Source organism: Perca flavescens, chromosome 3 (assembly GCF_004354835.1).
Source record: "Perca flavescens isolate YP-PL-M2 chromosome 3, PFLA_1.0, whole genome shotgun sequence".
In the NCBI taxonomy this organism is placed as follows: domain Eukaryota; kingdom Metazoa; phylum Chordata; class Actinopteri; order Perciformes; family Percidae; genus Perca; species Perca flavescens.
Window position 1 is genome coordinate 41,170,132 of NC_041333.1, and position 18,582 is coordinate 41,188,713.

The following is an 18,582-nucleotide window of genomic DNA, read 5'->3' on the forward strand; positions in this document are numbered from 1 at the left end:
AGTATTCTTTTCCTTGCATATATAGATATACATATTCCTGTCCACGTATTCTAATAGTAATATATAATATCACAATAAATACATAAGCACAGAATATAGAAAAGTATTCAATCTTAAAACATCTTTGTTACATAACATCAACGTAATATACATAAACTAAGTACAAAAATATGGTTACAGTCTCAGGGCCCTTAGATGATCCTTTACTTGTTTTTAAAAACTTGATTTATTTTGCGCTTTGGCAATCCATCCCTCGATACAATACTGTACGTTGCATTGATTGTGTTCTGGCTCTAGGAACTTTAAAAAGACCTCTAGTAACAAGTCTAGTGGGGTATTTATGTGTGTTAGAGCTAAATGTAAGTTGACTATACAAACAATCAGGAGTTTTTAATTCATTCATGTTTCTAACAAAAGCCAGGAGTGATGCTGCAAGTCTCTCCGTGACTTTCAACCAGAAGAGATTGACCATGCATGTTGTTTACAACATGCATGTTGTTTACAACATGCATGTTGTTTACGTTAGACCTAAGTGGACAGTGAAGGGCAAGACGAGCTGCTCTGTTCTGGACCAGCTGCAGTTGTCCTAGATCTTCCTTTGCAGCACTTGACCATATCATCGGGCAATAGTCTAGATGTGGTAAAACTAGAGGGTGCAGGACTTGTTTGGTCAGGTGTGGTGTTAAAAAGGCCGAGCATCTTTTTATAACAGATATATTCCTCCCCATCTTTGCAACAAGAGAATCTATATGCCTTGTCCACAACAGTTTACAATCTAAGGAAACCCCAAGAAGCTTTGTTTCCTCTACTTCACGTGTGTCAAACTCAAGGCCCGCGGGCCAAATCCGGCGCTTTGCACTTTCTGATCCGGCCTATTTTGGCCCACCTAGTTGTGCGCCAAACCAAAAACGTGAGAAACTGTTTTTCAACTTGCAATTACGCAACACTCAAAGCAGAATTTGGCAAATTTGCCAACTTTGAGACTCAGAAATTCCCCCAGAAGCAGAGAGTTTATGTGAAAGAGCTTGTTGTGGGTCAGCTGGATGGTAGCCTACTTATGAATGTAATGTAATCATTGTTTTGCTTGATTGGCTAAATTCTAGGATGGCTTTGGGAGGTTTTTGCTGACTTTTTCAGGGCTTTATGGGGACCAAATTGTAAGATTTTTTGATGAAATAAAAGCATGTCAGACTATACATATCTGGTCCTTGATGTGATTCTCTTTTTCCGGTGTGGCCCCTAGTGACATTGAGTTTGAAACCCCTGCTCTACTTGTTCAACAGCTACATTATTCAGCATCAAATTCAGCTGAGGCCTAGAGCTCAAGGAGTGATTTGTACCAAATACAATGCTTTTGGTCTTTGACATGTTTAGGAATAGTCTATTGTTAGTAACCCATTCTAGTGCTATCTGCAACTCTTTGTTGAGGGTTGCAGTTATTTCATTAGTAGGTGCACACATGTATATTGTTGTATCATCTGCATACATGGACACATGAGCTTTTTTTAAAGGCACGTGGAAGATTGTTAATAAAAATTGAAAATAATAAAGGGCAGAGCGAACTTCCTGGTGGAATTCCACACTCTAAATGTTTTGTGTCAGAAAAGCTTCCATTAAAGAAAACTCTTTGTGTTCTGTAGGATACATAATTTTCAGCAGATGGAGCAAAACCTCCAAATAATAATTTGTGATCAATGACATCAAAGGCAGCACTGGAGTCTAACAGTACTGCTCCCACAATATTCTTCTGATCAATTTCCTTTAACCAATCATCCATCATTTGTGTAAGTGCAGTGCATGTTGAGGGACCTACCCTATAAGCGTGCTGATACCCGCTTGTCAAACTGTTAACAGAGAAGTACCACTGTATCTGGTCAAATACTATTTTTTCCCAATAGTTTGCTAAGAACAGGCAACAAACTAATAGGTCGGCTGTTGGTGCCGGTAAAGGCAGCCCTAGCTTGCTTGGGTAAAGGAATAACTTTAGCTTCTTTCAAAATTTGAGGAAAAACATAACTTACAAGGCTTACATTGAAAATGTGCCATATAGGAGTGGCAACTTGGTCAGGAACCACCCTCAGTAGCTTTCCATCCAAGTTGTCAATACCAGGTGGTTTTTCATTATTGATAGACAACAATATTTTTTCCACCTGTTCTATACTCACTTCGCACAATTCAGAAATACAGTTCTTGTCTTTCATTATTTGGTCTTTTATACATGAATATGATGTATTACAACTTGTTGTTGGCGTTTCCTGCCTTAGTTTACACACTTTGCCAATAAAATGATCATTAAATGATTAGCAATTTCCAAGGTGTGTGTCTGTATGCCTGTCTGTCTGTCTGTCTGTCTGTCTTCCTACGTTATGTCCTTGTCAGAGTTTTCTTCTTTATATCGGTGTGTCTCACTTTCATGTATACGTGTATCTATATAGATATATATCTTCCGTTAAATGTAAAGTTCTTTTTCTTTAGGCGGAGCGGATGCAAAGACTCACCAGCCCACCGCGGCGGCGCGGGACGGAGTCCCGACCGCCAACAAGAGGCGGCTGCTGTTCGAGCCCCCCGCCGGAGACCCCGACGCCTTCCAGAAGCAGTCGGTGAAGATCCGAGTGCCGGCGGTCCGCTACAGCGGCGAGGCGGCCTTCAGAGGAAGTTCAGACTTTGAGCTGACGGTCGGCGCTCCCGAAACCTGCAGCGGTAGCGCGCTGTTTGGCCGGCGCCGCTCATTCTCACCGTACACTAAGAACGCCGGTTTCCAGTCGTGTAAATCGGCCTCGAAGGACCAGAACCAGAGGGTCTCGAAGGACCAGAAGGTCTCGAAGGACCAGAAGTTCTCAAAGGACCAGGACCAGAAGGTCTCGAAGGACCAGAAGGTCTCGAAGGACCAGAAGGTCTCGAAGGACCAGAACCAGAAGGTCTCGAAGGACCAGAAGGTCCCGAAGGACCAGAAGGTCCCGAAGGACCCCCAGAGTCCCAGGATCGAGTGCGACAGCGGCCTCCGCAACACGTCTACCTCGCGGCGGGGACAGAAACGGGAGCAGAAGACCAAACACCTGGACGCGGAGCGGGACTCTGAGCGGAAGAGGAGCCGCTCGGCCGGCCAGGACGTCTTCGAGGAGCGGTACGCCGGCGGGCGGTCGCAGCAGGAGCGCCGGGACCGAGCCATCGCCCTGAAACTGCAGAGACAGTTCGACGCGGAGAACCAGGCCGCCGCCCGCCGGAGGAGCCCCCAGGTGTACTTCCTGCGCTCCTGGATGTCCAATCAGAACCGGAGGAGGCGGGGCCTGAGGAGATCTCGGCGAATCAACAAGAAGCACTAGAGAGGAGTCGTTTGACTCGCGGCACAAAGACAGACAGACAGACAGACAGACGGGAAGAGAGGTTTCATATATATGCAAAGAAAGTGGTGAAAAAGTATGAATGTTTTTACACGAATGCAGACTTTAAATCACAGTCCGCTGTCGAGGAAAAGGAAAATTTCCTCCAAATATTGTTTGGAGATTGGAGATAGGATTCCCTACAGAGATAGAGCTTTTAGTTAAAGAGTAAGATCCTTTTAGTTTAACATGAAACAGGCCCAAAATCACCATCACCAAACTCCACCAGACTCCATGTAAATAATCAGGACTTTTAGCGTGTATAGAGCCAGCATATCTCCACATGTAAATGGGTGAATTAAGGGTTTATTTCAACCAAACCAGAGTGGTGGCCAAGATGAACCAAGACGGCTTTTGAAAGTTTTTAATTTTAATATTAATTATAATATAATGGCCTTTTAAAATATTATGCTGGCTCTATACACGCTAAAAATCCTGATTATTTACATGGAGTCTGGTGGAGATATGCTGGCTCTATACACGCTGAAAGTCCTGATTATTTACATGGAGTCTGGTGGAAATATGCTGGCTCTATACACGCTAAAAGTCCTGATTATTTACATGGAGTCTGGTGGAAATATGCTGGCTCTATACACACTAAAAGTCCTGATTATTTACATGGAGTCTGGTGGAGTTTGGTGATGGTGATTTAGAGGCTGTTTAATGTTAAACTAAAAGGATCTTAAATGTTTTTTTCAAACCCAGTCGGCTGTTGTGGAAAAGGTGTAAATGCAACTGAACATTTCCTCCAAAACATTGTTTATTTTTGATCTTCTCACCAGCAAATCACCAAAAAACTGAGTTATAAATCAGCTACATCACATCTTTGATACCTGACTTTATTTTAACTTAAATTAATTAACCATAAATCCAAAGAATCTTTGCCGTTCCTGTTTAAAGGGTAACTTCGTTTTTTTTATAACCTTGACCCTATTTCCTCATGTTTTTTTGACTGATGGGAACAAAATTCTCTGAAACTGGTCTGATAGATCCTTTTAGTTTAACATGAAACAGCCCCGAAATCACAATCACCAAACTCCACCAGACTCCATGTTAATAATCAGGACTTTTAGCGTTTATAGAGCCAGCATATCTCCACCAGACTCCATGTAAATAATCAGGACTTTTAGCGTGTATAGAGCCAGCATATCTCCACATGTAAACGGGTGAATTAAGGGTTTATTTCAACCAAACCAGAGTGGTGATTATTGGAACAGTGGGAAGATGAACCAAGACGGCTTTTGGTAGTTTTATTTAGTTTCTGTCCACTTTGAGTGAAGTGTGTTTTAAGATGATAAAAGTCCTGATTATTTACATGGAGTCTGGTGGAGATATGCTGGCTCTATACACGCTAAAAGTCCTGATTATTTACATGGAGTCTGGTGGAGATATGCTGGCTCTATACACGCTAAAAGTCCTGATTATTTACATGGAGTCTGGTGGAGATATGCTGGCTCTATACACGCTAAAAGCCCTGATTATTTACATGGAGTCTGGTGGATGTTCACATCAGTCATTAAGACACAACAGCATGGGATGATATGGTCCAGGTTATAAAAAAAAAATACAGAAATTACGGTTTAAAGTTGTGGAATAATCATGTTGTGACACTTAAGTCAGGAGGATTTATTTTGATTTTTGAGAAAAGTATTATTGTTACTATGATTATTATATTATTATTATTATTATTATTATTATTATTATTGTGTTTTAATTAACAGAGCTTTGAGTGTTTCTCTTTAGAGACTCTGAAGGGTTTTTTATTTGATTTTTTTAACTGACGCCATATGAGCTTTACTCTCTCCAACACTGATATGCACATTTTCTACAGTAGTCCAGAAGAGTTCAGGGTTAATGCTGAGTGCCAAATGTCTGACGGACCGTGTTAATAATTCATGATTCAGTAGTTGGGTATGAGAGGAGATCTGTGGCTGCTGAAACCAAGAAAGCCCTCAAAATCCTGAGACAACCTGCGTCCTGTCTTCTTTATTATGTTTATAATTCACACACACACAGACAGACACACACACAAACTGTACACACGCAGACAGACACACACACACACACACACACACACACACACACAGACAGACAGACAGACAGACACACACATACTGTACACACGTAGGCATTCACACAGACGCTCTCAAACACACACACTCTCTCACACAGACACGCTCACACACACAGAGACACACTCACACACACTGTAGACACGCAGAAATACACAGACCCTCTCAAACACACACTCTCACACAAAGACACACAGAGATATTTGCACGCATACTGTACACTCAGACACACACAGACAAATACTCAGACTCACGCATACACACTCACGCACAGACTCACACACACCGACATACACACAGACCCTCTCATACACACTCACATACACACACATGCAGTCACACAGACACACATGCTGTACACAGGCACGCACACATACTGTACACACACTCAGAAAGACGTTCACACAGACACTCACACAGAGACACTTACACACAGACAGACACACACACAGACAATGCTGTCGGACACTTCACATCAGAAATTGAAGGCGTCAGCTGGGACCTCATCTGGATCAACAGAAGAACATTTTCCAGAAAAACCTTCCAAATGTGTCAAAAAACGAGACAAATGTCAGAAAACGCTGTGTCATTCTAATAGACATTTTATATTATAGGGAGAAAAGTTTCAAGTTTTAAAGAGCTACATAGTTACTTTAGTAATAACGGTTATGTTAAATGTCGTTTTTGTTCATATTCATATTCATTAAAACTTAGAACAGAGAACAAACGTGTGAATATAACGTGAAAATAGCAGCACATCTCTACCAATAACCTACAACTAATGCTAATATTATGGATTATATGATTAAACTCAGTGCGATACTTTTAAGATTTAAGATTTTACATTCAGAAATGTTGTAATTATTATTATTATATCATAAAATATGATGTTTTTACTTCTCTTTCATTTATTTTTCCTGTTTGTTTATGTTTTGTGTGCGAGAAAAAGAAGAGCGCGCCTCGGGCACGCCCACGCAGTTACATACATACGTCGGTCGTTTCAAAATCTCGATGAGAGCCAATCAGACGCGTCCAGGTCACCGGAACCTTATTCGTAGCGGAAGAGAAGATGGCTGCCGCGAGGAACGGAAAGACTGGACTTCTTGAGAAAGTAAGCATTCACGTTTATATTGTTTCCAGTCAGCTGTGAAGGAAAGTTCAGCTTTTTATTTTCTTACGGATGTCAGGCTGTCTTGAGCGGAGAGTTCAGCTCTCTGGGCCGGCTAGCTTCGTTCTCTGTTGCGGTGCCGCTGTTAGCCAGCTAAGCTAACGTTAGCCGGCTAAAGTATATGTATTTTAAATATAAATCATCCCGAATTCATTAAGAGGTGAAGCTTTGTTTGGGTCTGCTATTCGCGTTAGTCAGTCGGTGTTCAAATTGCAGCGGTTTGCTTAGTTTACTGGCTCCAGCTGTTGCAGATAGCTGATGCTCAATGTGCTGCACCAAACTCCATTCAGAAAACAGACGATTTAAGTTTATTTTGTAAATTAAAGCCACACAGAGGCAATCTAACCTAAATCTGAGACCATAGCTCCAGTTTTAAGCGTAGTTTGATTTATTCGTTCATGGTTTTTAAACTTAAAAACTTCTCTCCATGTTAGTGCACGAGCGTGTGTTTTGACACTGCAGACAGCTGCTGGTCTGCTGCACCAAACTCCGTTCAGGAAACAGACGATTTAAGTTTGATTAGAATTTTTTTGAAAGCCACGTAGTCGGTTTTTAACATTAGTCTAATACCACAGCACCAGTTATCAGCATTGTGTGATATATTCGGCCATGGATTTAAAATTACAAGACCCCCCATGTTAGTGCACGACCGTGTGTTTTGACGCTGCACCAAACTCAATTCAGAAAACAGACGATTTAAGTATTTAGTAATTAGAATTTAAAACAACACAGAGTTAGTCTTGACAGAAATCTAAGACCACAGGACTAGTTTTTAGCATGGGTTGATTTAATTACACTGCTCAGTCAAAGTTGACTTTAAAAGGTTATTAAATGTTTATAAAAGTAATGAGTGTAAAAGCTGCAGACTCAATCAATAAATAAGCCATGCATGCAGAACTCTGATACCATGCAGTTTATTTGTTTTAAATGTAGGATCCAAACATCTTAAATTTGGCACATTTAGCCTTCAAGAATATACGTTTTTATAATTTTAAATAAATAGTAAAATAATATGTATATACATTTTTTTCTTCTTCTTTTTTACTTTCGGTATAGTGTTGAAACTAATTCATAAAATGTGCTAAATGTGTCTTCTTATTATATCTAACCCTTTTTTGAAACTATATACTAGCCTATAATTATGCAAATTTACATTAAAGTATATTTTTATAGACTAATCTGGTGTTATGACATTAATTACTATTGCTGCACGACAGACACACACACACAAAGGGACAAACATACACACACACACACACACATAGACACACGCACAGGGGACAAACATACATACACACACACACACACACACACACACACACACACAAACTATTCAGTATGCTGCTATACTAACACAGACAATTATAAACTTCCGTTTTTAAAAACAAATCATGTTTTGCTTCAAAATGAACAATAAAAATGAATGTAAACGAACTTTGACAGGAAGCAGTCCTAATAAAGTGAAGTTATAGGTAATAACGGAGATCAATGTGTTAATGTTTGTTTCAGTGGAGAATCGACGAGAAACCGGTGAAAATAGATAAATGGGACGGAGCCGCGGTGAAGAACTCTCTGGATGACGCCGCAAAGAAGGTCAGCTGTTATTCTGAACACTGTCACGAGTCAGCTTTTATTCTGAAAACACTGTCAAGTCAGCTTTTATTCTGAACACACTGTCAAAAATCAGCTTTTATTCTGAAAAAACTGTCAAGTCAGCTTTTATTCTGAAAACACTGTCAAGTCAGCTTTTAATCTGAACACACTGTCAAAAGTCAGCTTTTATTCTGAAAACACTGTCAAAATCAGCTTTTATTCTGAACACACTGTCAAGTCAGCTTTTATTCTGAACACAGTCAAAAATCAGCTTTTATTCTGAAAACACTGTCAAAAGTCAGCTTTTATTCTGAAAACACTGTCAAAAATCTGCTTTTATTCTGAACACACTGTCAAAAGTCAGCTTTTATTCTGAACACTGTCAAAAATCAGCTTTTATTCTGAAAACACTGTCAAAAATCAGCTTTTATTCTGAAAACACTGTCAAAAATCAGCTTTTATTCTGAAAACACTGTCAAAAAAGCTTTTATTCTGAAAACACTGTCAAAAATCAGCTTTTATTCTGAAAACACTGTCAAAAGTCAGCTTTTATTTTGAAAACACTGTCAAAAATCAGCTTTTATTCTGAAAACACTGAAAACACTGTCAAAAATCAGCTTTTATTCTGAAAACAGTCAAAAATCTGCTTTTATTCTGAACACACTGTCAAAAATCAGCTTTTATTCTGAAAACACTGAAAACACTGTCACAAGTCAGCTTTTATTCTGAACACACTGTCAAAAATCTGCTTTTATTCTGAAAACACTGTCAAAAAATCTGCTTTTATTCTGAAAACACTGTCACAAGTCAGCTTTTATTCTGAACACACTGTCAAAAATCTGCTTTTATTCTGAAAACACTGTCCAAAAATCTGCTTTTATTCTGAAAACACAGTCAAAAATCTGCTTTTATTCTGAACACACTGTCAAAAATCAGCTTTTATTCTGAAAACACTGTCACAAGTCAGCTTTTATTCTGAAAACACTGTCACAAGTCAGCGTTTATTCTGAACACACTGTCAAAAATCATCTTTTATTCTGAAAACACTGTCAAAAATCAGCTTTTATTCTGAAAACACTGTCAAAAGTCAACTTTTATTCTGAACACACTGTCAAAAATCTGCTTTTATTCTGAAAACACTGTCAAAAATCAGCTTTTATTCTGAAAACACTGTCAAAAATCAGCTTTTATTCTTAACACACTGTCATAAATCAGATTTTATTCTGAAAACACTGTCAGAATTTGGCTTTTAATCTGAACACACTGTCATAAATCTGCTTTTATTCTGAAAACAGTTAAAAATCACCTATTCTGAAAACACTGTCAAAAGTCAGCTTTTATTCTGAAAATATTGTAAAATGTCATTACTAAAATGATTTATTAATAATTTTCAACACTTCTTGTGTGTGTGTGTCTCTCTGTCTGTCTCTCTCTCTCTGTGTGTGTGTGTGTGTGTGTGTGTGTGTGTGTGTGTGTGTGTGTGTGTGTGTGCGTGTGCGTCCCCTTCAGGTGCTGCTGGAGAAGTACGGTTACGTGGAGAACTTTGGTCTGGTGGACGGCCGCCTGTTGATCTGTACGGTGTCCTGTCTGTTCGCCATGCTGGCGCTGGTCTGGGACTTCCTGCACCCGTTCCCCGAGTCCAGACCCGTCCTCGCCTGCTGCGTCATCTCATATCCTTCCACTGTGTTCACAATACGCCAAAACGCAGGAAATGTCAGACTGATCTCATGAAGTGGTGTATGTATGACACGCCATTATTGGCGTGTTATCAAGACACGTACTCTCCTTTCAGCGTGTTTATCCGCGCCGTTGGGCCTCCAGTGACCTACGTTACCTCGCGATTGCGTGCGAGTTGACACCGTAGCGAGTCGGGTTGGGCATCGTTTGGATTTTAACTGATTGTCCGACTCTTTGAGTGGTGGAGTTGAAACGGGTCACATGGTTATTTCACCAATAAGAGGAACGTTTGATTTTGATTCAAAGGCGGGTTGCAGTTTGACGGTGCTTTATCAACGTAAAATAAAGCCCCACTATTTTTATTTATTTTTTATTTATTTATTTGATCGGGACAATGCTCATTGATCAACAGACAAATGACTTGCTGTAAACAAGCCAGAGTTAGCTACCAATGCTAGTTTGTCCCTAGCCAGGTCTTAACAGGCACCCTAAAATACGAAAAGCAATACAAATACACTATAAATCTAAGAAATACAGTAGCAATGTAATAAATACAGCAGAAATTTTAAAACAATATGAATATACCCTCAAACAGACAATATGTTGCTCACCTCATCTAATCCTCAACTTAATTACAGTATAAAATACAGTATAAATAAAGAAAAAAATATTTTTATTAGATTTTTCTGCCAGAAGTTATTCGCGCTCGTTAAGGGGGTACAAAATATAGTTAAGGGGAAACAAAATATAGGTCCGTGGTTCATGGCCAGATTTAGAGGCTCGGATCTTATCGTCTGCTGCACTTTGTCAACTTCTCTTCAAAGTATGAAAAAGTCTCAGAAAATCCACGCAGAGTCAGAGTCCGATGTGGAAAATAAGTTTTAATGTGCATGATATCATCCAAAAAGAGAGAGACCCTCCTCCTGAGGAGCACTCCAATGACCCCCTTCAGATCACGCGTGGAAAACTCCAACTGGCTACTTCTGAGGCCTAAGACTAGGGCTGGGCAATATGGAGAAAATCAAACATCACGATATTCTTGACCAAATACCTCGATATCGATATTGCGGCGATATTCTAGGGTTGACAATTGGTGCCATAACAAAATATCTTCACACTTAGATTTTTGATAAATAATCATCAGTAATGTGGATATAATGACTAAGTGGGTTAAGGCAAATAATAGAACAGCTAGAACAGTCTGGTGAGTTCAGATAATTACATCACTTTACTGTAATGCAGCCTTTAAAACCAGGAAAAGACCCTTATGTCATATCACGATATTACGATATCCAAAATCTAAGACGATATCTAGTCTCATCTCACGATATCGATATAATATCGATATATCGCCCAGCCCTACCTAAGACCACCTCTTCTGGGGGATTTTCCACTAGATGAAGTCATTTAGCTGAGCTTTTTTTTTTTTTGACCACATTGACATCTATCTATATCACATTGATAGACATTGTATTATGTCCCCATAATTCAATTTAAAAACCAGATTTATCCTATTTTGCCACAACAATGGCTTAACAACCCTGTTCAAAGGAGGGGGGACATGATTGAAAAAAGCTTGAGAACCAAAGTGATCGTGTATCCAATAAAAAACAGCGTTGGAATACGGGGAAAAAGGGTGTGTGAGTGCAGACGGATCTCATGAATTGGCGTATCTATGTCACGCCAATTTGTATTCCTTTTTTGCGCGATATCAAGACGCATAATTGCATTTTTGCGTGTATATCAACACAAATCCGCCACCGTTGACCTACATTGCGAGTCAATTTCCGCCGTAGCGAGTAGTAGAAAGGAACGGGGGATTGAGTAAGGAGGTAGGTTGGGGTAGCGGATGGGTAAAACACAGGACTTTCGCCCGGGAGAGCCGGGTTCGCATCTTGCGTGTGGTGATTTTTCATCCGTTTTTTTTATTTATTTTTTGTTTTAATAAGCCTTACCCGATGTTTCTTTCCTAAACCCAACCATTTATTGTGTTTCTAAGCGTCTTTGCGGTTTTTTTTGTCGTTATTTTTCGTGTTTTTGTCACCGTTTTGTTACTAAAAGCTTTCCCTGTGTTCTTTTCCTAAACCCAACCCTTTTTTTTTTTTTTTTTTTTTTTTTTTTTTTTTTACAGGCGTGTGACGTAGTTCTCGCGATAGTACGTTGCGTTCTCGCGATAACGCGCAACGTGGCGAGGCCACGCGGTGGGTGTGTTTACATCAGCTGTATACAGCGTAGGCGTACACGTGGAGAGCTGGAAATGCGTACAATAACAACGCCGTTTGGCTTTATGAAAGTGGCGTGTATATTTACACAAAGTCATGACGCCACGTTGGTGAGTGTGTGTGTGTTGGTTGTGTTGTGTTGTGTTGTGTGTGCGTTCCCTAACCGTGCAGCACGTACTTCATCATGATGGGAGTCCTGACGCTGTACACGTCCTACCAGGAGAAGAACATCTTCCTGGTCTCTGTGCAGAAAGACCCCGCTGGCATGGACCCCGACAACACCTGGCAGCTCTCCTCCTCCCTCAAACGGTCCTTACCCAGCATGCACTCTGATTATATACATACACACACAGACACACACAAACACTCTCACATACACACACGCACACACATACATGCACAGACACACACACACACACACACACACGCACACAGACACAAACGCACACACAGACACACATACATGCACAGACACACACGCAGACACGCACACACACAGCCACAGACATTTACACATACACGAACACAGACACACAGATGCACACACATACAGAAACGCGCACACACAGACACCCATACATGCACAGACACACACACACATGCGCACACAGACACACACACACGTGCACACAGACACAAACGCACACACAGACACACATACATGCACAGACACACATGCACAGACACACAGACACGCACACACACACACACACACACAGCCACAGACATTTACACATACACGCACACAGACACACACATGCACACACATACAGAAACGCGCACACACAGCCACAGACACACACATGCACACACATACAGACACACACACACACACAGCCACAGACATGTACACACACATGCACACAGACAGAAACGCGCACACACAGATGCACACGCGCAGACATTTACACATACACGCACACACACACTTCACAGCCTTCACTTTGTTGTGACTTTCTTCAAAGCGTTTTGTTGCTTTTAAAACAAATAATTTCCATGTTATTGTCGCTTTTTTTTTGCGTCTTCCCAGCATGCACTGTGATTACAGACGCGCACATTTCACTGCACAAACCACATTTTTGTCTTCTTTTTTTCCTCAACATTATTGTCACCTCTTGACATTTTTTATTTAACCTTTTCTCAACATTTCTTTGCCATTTTTGTCAAAAGTTTTCCAGTATATTCAACATCACTTAGAATTTATTGATTAAGAAAATATAATTCAAAATGTTAGACTTCATGAGGTATTGACTTGTATAAATATATCTACAATATTTTAGATATAACATATATTTTCTAGGGCTGTGCTGGATTGAAGAACTTCTTAGTGGACCAACACTCGTTCAGTCGTATCGACTAATCCATTAGTTGATTTAATCGACAGATCTGTAAATCTGAGTTTCTCCACCACTCTCATTCTTGTGTTTACCAGAGATGGTTTCTTGGAAATAAGTCATTCAATGTGGAAAACGGCATAAAACCTGACTAATGGACTAAAGAGATCTAAGGTGACCGATTAGTCGACTAATCCACTAAGAGGGAGCAGCCCTGATAGTGTGTGTGTGTGTGTGTGTGTGTGTGTGTGTGTGTGTGTGTGTGTGTGTGTGTGTGTGTGTGTGTGTGTGTGTGTGTGTGTGTGTGTGTGTGTGTGTGTGTGTGTGTGTGTGTGTGTGTGTGTGTGTGTGTGTGTGTGTGTGTGTGTGTGTGTGTGTGTGTGGTTCGATGACCAGTACACTCTGAGAGTTTCCTTCATCGATGGAAAGTCGAAGAAGTGTCGGGAAGCGGAGTTCACCAAGTCTGTGGCGGCGTTCTTCGACGACAGCGGGACTCTGGCCATGGACCAGTTTGAGAAATGTGTTTCTCAGCTGCACGACGCGCTGGCCTCGGACAAGAAGACCAAATAACTCAGGACCCCTAACAGCTGATCGGTGGTTAGGCTCGGTTAGCTTTCATGTCAGAACACCACAATCAAACTGCTGAGAGAGAGAGAGACTCCATCACAGTTAAAGGTGCCCTGCAACACACAATCTCTCTCTCTCTCTCTCTCTCTCTCTCTCTCTCTCTCTCTCTCTCTCTCTCTCTCTCTCTCTCTCTCTCTCTCTCTCTCTCTCTCTCTCTCTCTCTCTCTCTCTCTCTCTCTCTCTCTCTCTCTCTCTCTCTCTCTCTCTCTCTCTCTCTCTCTCTCTCTCTCTCTCTCTCTCTCTCTCTCTCTCTCTCTCTCTCTCTCTCTCTCTCTCTCTCTCTCTCTCTCTCTCTCTCTCTCTCTCTCTCTCTCTCTGTCTCTCTCTCTCTGTCTCTGTCTCTCTCTCTCTCTCTCTCTCTCTCTCTCTCTCTCTCTCTCTGAAGTTAAGTTTTCATCCAAATGAAATGCAACCAATAAACTGGAGGTCACCTCGAGGTCTTAATTCCCAGAATTGTTAAAAAAAAAAAACTTTTCATCACAGGATTATAATTTAGACATTCACAGGAAAACAGAAGACAGAATTATTAAACTTAATCTTTGATTATTTTAAATTTTTCGCTTTTTTTTTTAAATGGGTTTTTTCCAAAAAAAAAAAAATAAAACGTGAGTTGTCTTTCTCAGCATTTTTTATTTTATTTAAGTTTTTTTTTTTTTTTTTTTTTTTTTTGCTTTTATTTTGTAGTTTTTCTTTTTTTTGTAGTTTCAGCGTATTTTTTTTTTTCCAACTTTTTTTCTTTAATCTTTTTTTCATCATTCATCAAAGACTCATTTCTGGTGAGTGTCGAAGTCGGCACTAGTAACCATAGCAACACGCTGAGCTGACCATAAAACCCCCCGAGTGAGATGCAGAGTTGTAAACGCGTCTAAAGAATGCTTTCTGAAAACGTGAATAATACCCATCAGACAGTACAGTACTATACTACAATACTTCATTCAGAAAATAAACTTTATTCTCCAGATCCAAACAGAAGGGGACTGCAGATGGCTAATAAATATTCTGTTTACATGACCCATATCGAAGGATTTGTCTCGGAAACAGAACGGCAACAAAAAAAGCTCCAAGAAAATTAGAAAAATGTTGAAAAAATGTCAATTGTTTTTGAAAAAAAATTTTAATTAAAAAAAATAAAATAAAAAAGTAAAATGACGGAAAAAGCGACAGACAAAAAACCCCCGGAAAAACAAATATTTCTGAGTTGTGCCGACAGCATTGACGTTAACGCTCCTGTCAAATTTGACCCATTTTCTAAAAATCTGAATTTTGGGTTTCTTTCAACCAACTTTAAAAAAGAAAAATAATAATAAATAAGATGGATAGTTCACTGCAACGCTGTCAACCGGTAAAATAAAAAGTCTGTTCACTACTTTGATTGAATTTAAAGGGTTCAGTTTGGTAGCATTGGAAGAATAAAATGATAAAAGAAAGTTGAACAAAGTGACGATGTCGGAAAAAGCTTCAAAAACGTAGAAAAAAATAGCGCAGAAAAAACGTGACAAAAATACTTGGATAAAAGTGACCCAAAAATGTCAAAATTTGGACCCTGAAAAACCCAAAAGTTGCACGGTGGTGGACTGGAAGACGTCAACACACTCCAACGTGATGAAGGGCTGTCACATGCTCCGATTTAAACGGTTTACGGCATCACGTGAAATCCATAAAATAATAAACGTTTTTCTTTATGTACAGTAACGGAAGATGGAATAATTTCAGAAACGTAGCTATTTATACGTTAGCTCAAAACGCCGTTCAAGTGACAGCCTTTGTTGTGTTTGATGCTAACTTGTAGCTAGCAGCAGTCATTTCAGAAACATTTTGGCTATCTATGATTGTTAGATTGCTAACGTTAGCTCATAGAGCCGTTAGCATCTTCAGGTTGTCGTCAGCGTTTCTGGATCCATCCCATAATAACAGTTTGAGTTCCTGTTTGAAGGCCACTCGTTAGCTTTTGTACTTTCAGTTATGTTAAACTTTTTTTATTATTATTATTAATTTCAAGCCCTTCAGACGTGACGTTTTCCACCAATCACAGCGCAGTATTCCAGGTGGGCGGGGCCATGTGGCAGCTGTGGGGAATGTAAAATAAGAATGAAAACATTTAGCAGATTTTCATCGACTGTTTTAAAGTTTAAGTTTTTATTCTGGTGACAGATTAGCATCGTTATGCTAAGCTAACGATGCTAAACGGTGACGTGTCGATGCCTTACGACAGGAAGTGGACTGAAACTTTGATTTTGAATATTTGGTATTATTTGTCTGTAAGTTGTGTTTGAACGTATTAAAGATGGAGAGTGTTACCCAAATACTTCCTGACTGAGTTTATACATGATCCTCTACTGCAGTAAAAGTACTAATATCACACTGTATAAATACTGTTACAGTACTAATACTACACTGTATAAATACTCTGGTAAAGTACTAATACTACACTCTGTCTTTCTGTCTCTCTCTCTCTCTCTCCAACCAGTTCTGTGTGTAATGGTCCACACAGAGACACACACACACACAGAGACACAGAGAGACACACATACATACACTCAAACATACACACACACACACACACAGAGACACAGAGACACACAACACACACACACACACACACACACACACACACACACATACATACACACACACACACACACACACAGACACAGAGAGACACACATACATACACACAAACACAGATACATACAGAGACACAGACACACACACACAGAGACATACAGACACCGAAACAAAACACACACAGACACACAACCAGTTGTGTGTTTAATGGTCTCATCATCTCAGCGTGACTTGTAGCCGTTATATTGTCGGCTAGTTTACTTTAGAATCAAACATCAGATTTTATAAACTACATGAGTTCTGTAACTAAAGATGTTTTTGTCGCCTGTTCTGAGGTTTTTGCCAATTTATTGATGTTGTTGAGGGGAAAAAATCTATATCTCCTAAATATTGAGGGGGGCATATCCCCTCCACATCCCCCGAAATCTACGTCAACAACTTGTGGTCCTGAAACTGCAGGAAGCTGCCACTCGGTGCAGCCACGGTTCATCCAGCAGGTGGCACCGTTACACTGCTGCTCCTGCTGACGCTCAGTCACTTCATTCACACTCTGACTGTCATAACTTTATGATCTTTGTTTGGATCAGTGCTGTTTGTTGCTGCTGACAGACTCAGATTATTATCTGTGTCTGACAACATTATGGAAAGGATCCCTACAGAGATTGACCTTTTAGCTGATTATTTACATGGAGTCTGGTGGAGATATGCTGGCTCTATACACACTAAAAGTCCTGATTATTTACATGGAGTCTGGTGGAGATATGCTGGCTCTATACACGCTAAAAGTCCTGATTATTTACATGGAGTCAGGTGGAGATATGCTGGCTCTATACACGCTAAAAGTCCTGATTATTTACATGGAGTCTGGTGGAGATATGCTGGCTCTATACACGCTAAAAAGTCCTGATTATTTACATGGAGTCTGGTGGAGATATGCTGGCTCTATACACGCTAAAAGTCCTGATTATTTACATGGAGTCTGGTGGAGATATGCTGGCTCTATACACGCTAAAAGTCCTGATTATTTACATGGAGTCTGGTGGAGATATGCTGGCTCTATACACGCTAAAAGTCCTGATTATTTACATGGAGTCTGGTGGAGATATGCTGGCTCTATACACAGTAAAAGTCCTGATTATTTAGTCAGTTGAGTTTTAGGAAAAGTGACACACGATCTGGGTGTAAGTCCTGTGTTGTTTGACCCATCCACCCCCCCCAATCAGTCAATAGTCTAATGTATTCTAGTGGGTATGCTGTACTGTATATAAATATATTGGCCACAATCTGCCTTTGGGTGGGCGGGGGTGTCACAGTGGGGTGTCTGGGTGTCCTCCCCCTCAGTTTTTTGAGCGTCATGACTCCATTTCCTGCATTCGGATACAGTTTTATGCACCAATTTACTACACCACTACAGTATGAGGGCCCTGACAGTACCTAGGTAAGGACTACTAGCCAGTCAGAAGCAGAGTATGAGTTAGTGACCACGTTGGTCTCTGAAGTAAAGGCTGGACTACAACAGAGCTGTTTGGAGCAGTGTGTGAACAGTGTTTTCTGTTGGAGATGGTAAGTCCCTTTGGGGGGGGACTTTGGGCTTTTTCACTTTCTAAACCTATAACGTGCACATAAGACAATAAAGGAAAAGGAAAAAGCCCCCCCAAAAAAAGCATAAAGCATAATATGAGCACTTTAAAAATAAAGTTGATTTCAGTTAAAATCTGGTTGAAATATCCTGCAAAACACAATTTTTTAGCATCCAATTATTGACAGATTAATTTAATTTAATTTAGACTAAAAGCACTGGGGAAATAAGAGTCCCGGTTGAAGAGAAGTGAAGTGACCCTTTAAGATTGGCCTGGCAGCAGACAGACAGGTGGGCGGAGCCAGTGCGCGGTGTGTGTCAGTGATGGGATCAGTGCGAGGGAGCAGAGTGCTGCTGTCTCTGGG

General features: G+C 40.3%; 2 protein-coding genes across 2 annotated transcripts in view; both read left to right on the plus strand.

Moving 5' to 3' along the window:
• rnf169 (ring finger protein 169) overlaps positions 1-3,592 on the plus strand; it is a 10,706-nt gene extending 7,114 nt beyond the window's left edge. Inside the window, exon 7 of the mRNA XM_028574454.1 lies at positions 2,476-3,592. Coding sequence (XP_028430255.1) covers positions 2,476-3,323 — 848 coding nt within the window. The 3' untranslated portion in view covers positions 3,324-3,592. The remainder of the gene's footprint in view (positions 1-2,475) is intronic.
• A 2,864-nt stretch (positions 3,593-6,456) lies between these two features.
• On the plus strand, positions 6,457-14,150 carry spcs2 (signal peptidase complex subunit 2). Its single transcript, XM_028573728.1, has 5 exons — positions 6,457-6,563; positions 8,130-8,213; positions 9,723-9,883; positions 12,287-12,421; positions 13,830-14,150. Exons 1-5 carry the CDS (start codon positions 6,522-6,524, stop codon positions 14,014-14,016), a joined length of 609 nt encoding a protein of 202 aa, XP_028429529.1. The 5' UTR covers positions 6,457-6,521; the 3' UTR covers positions 14,017-14,150.
• The last annotated feature ends 4,432 nt before the right edge of the window (positions 14,151-18,582 follow it).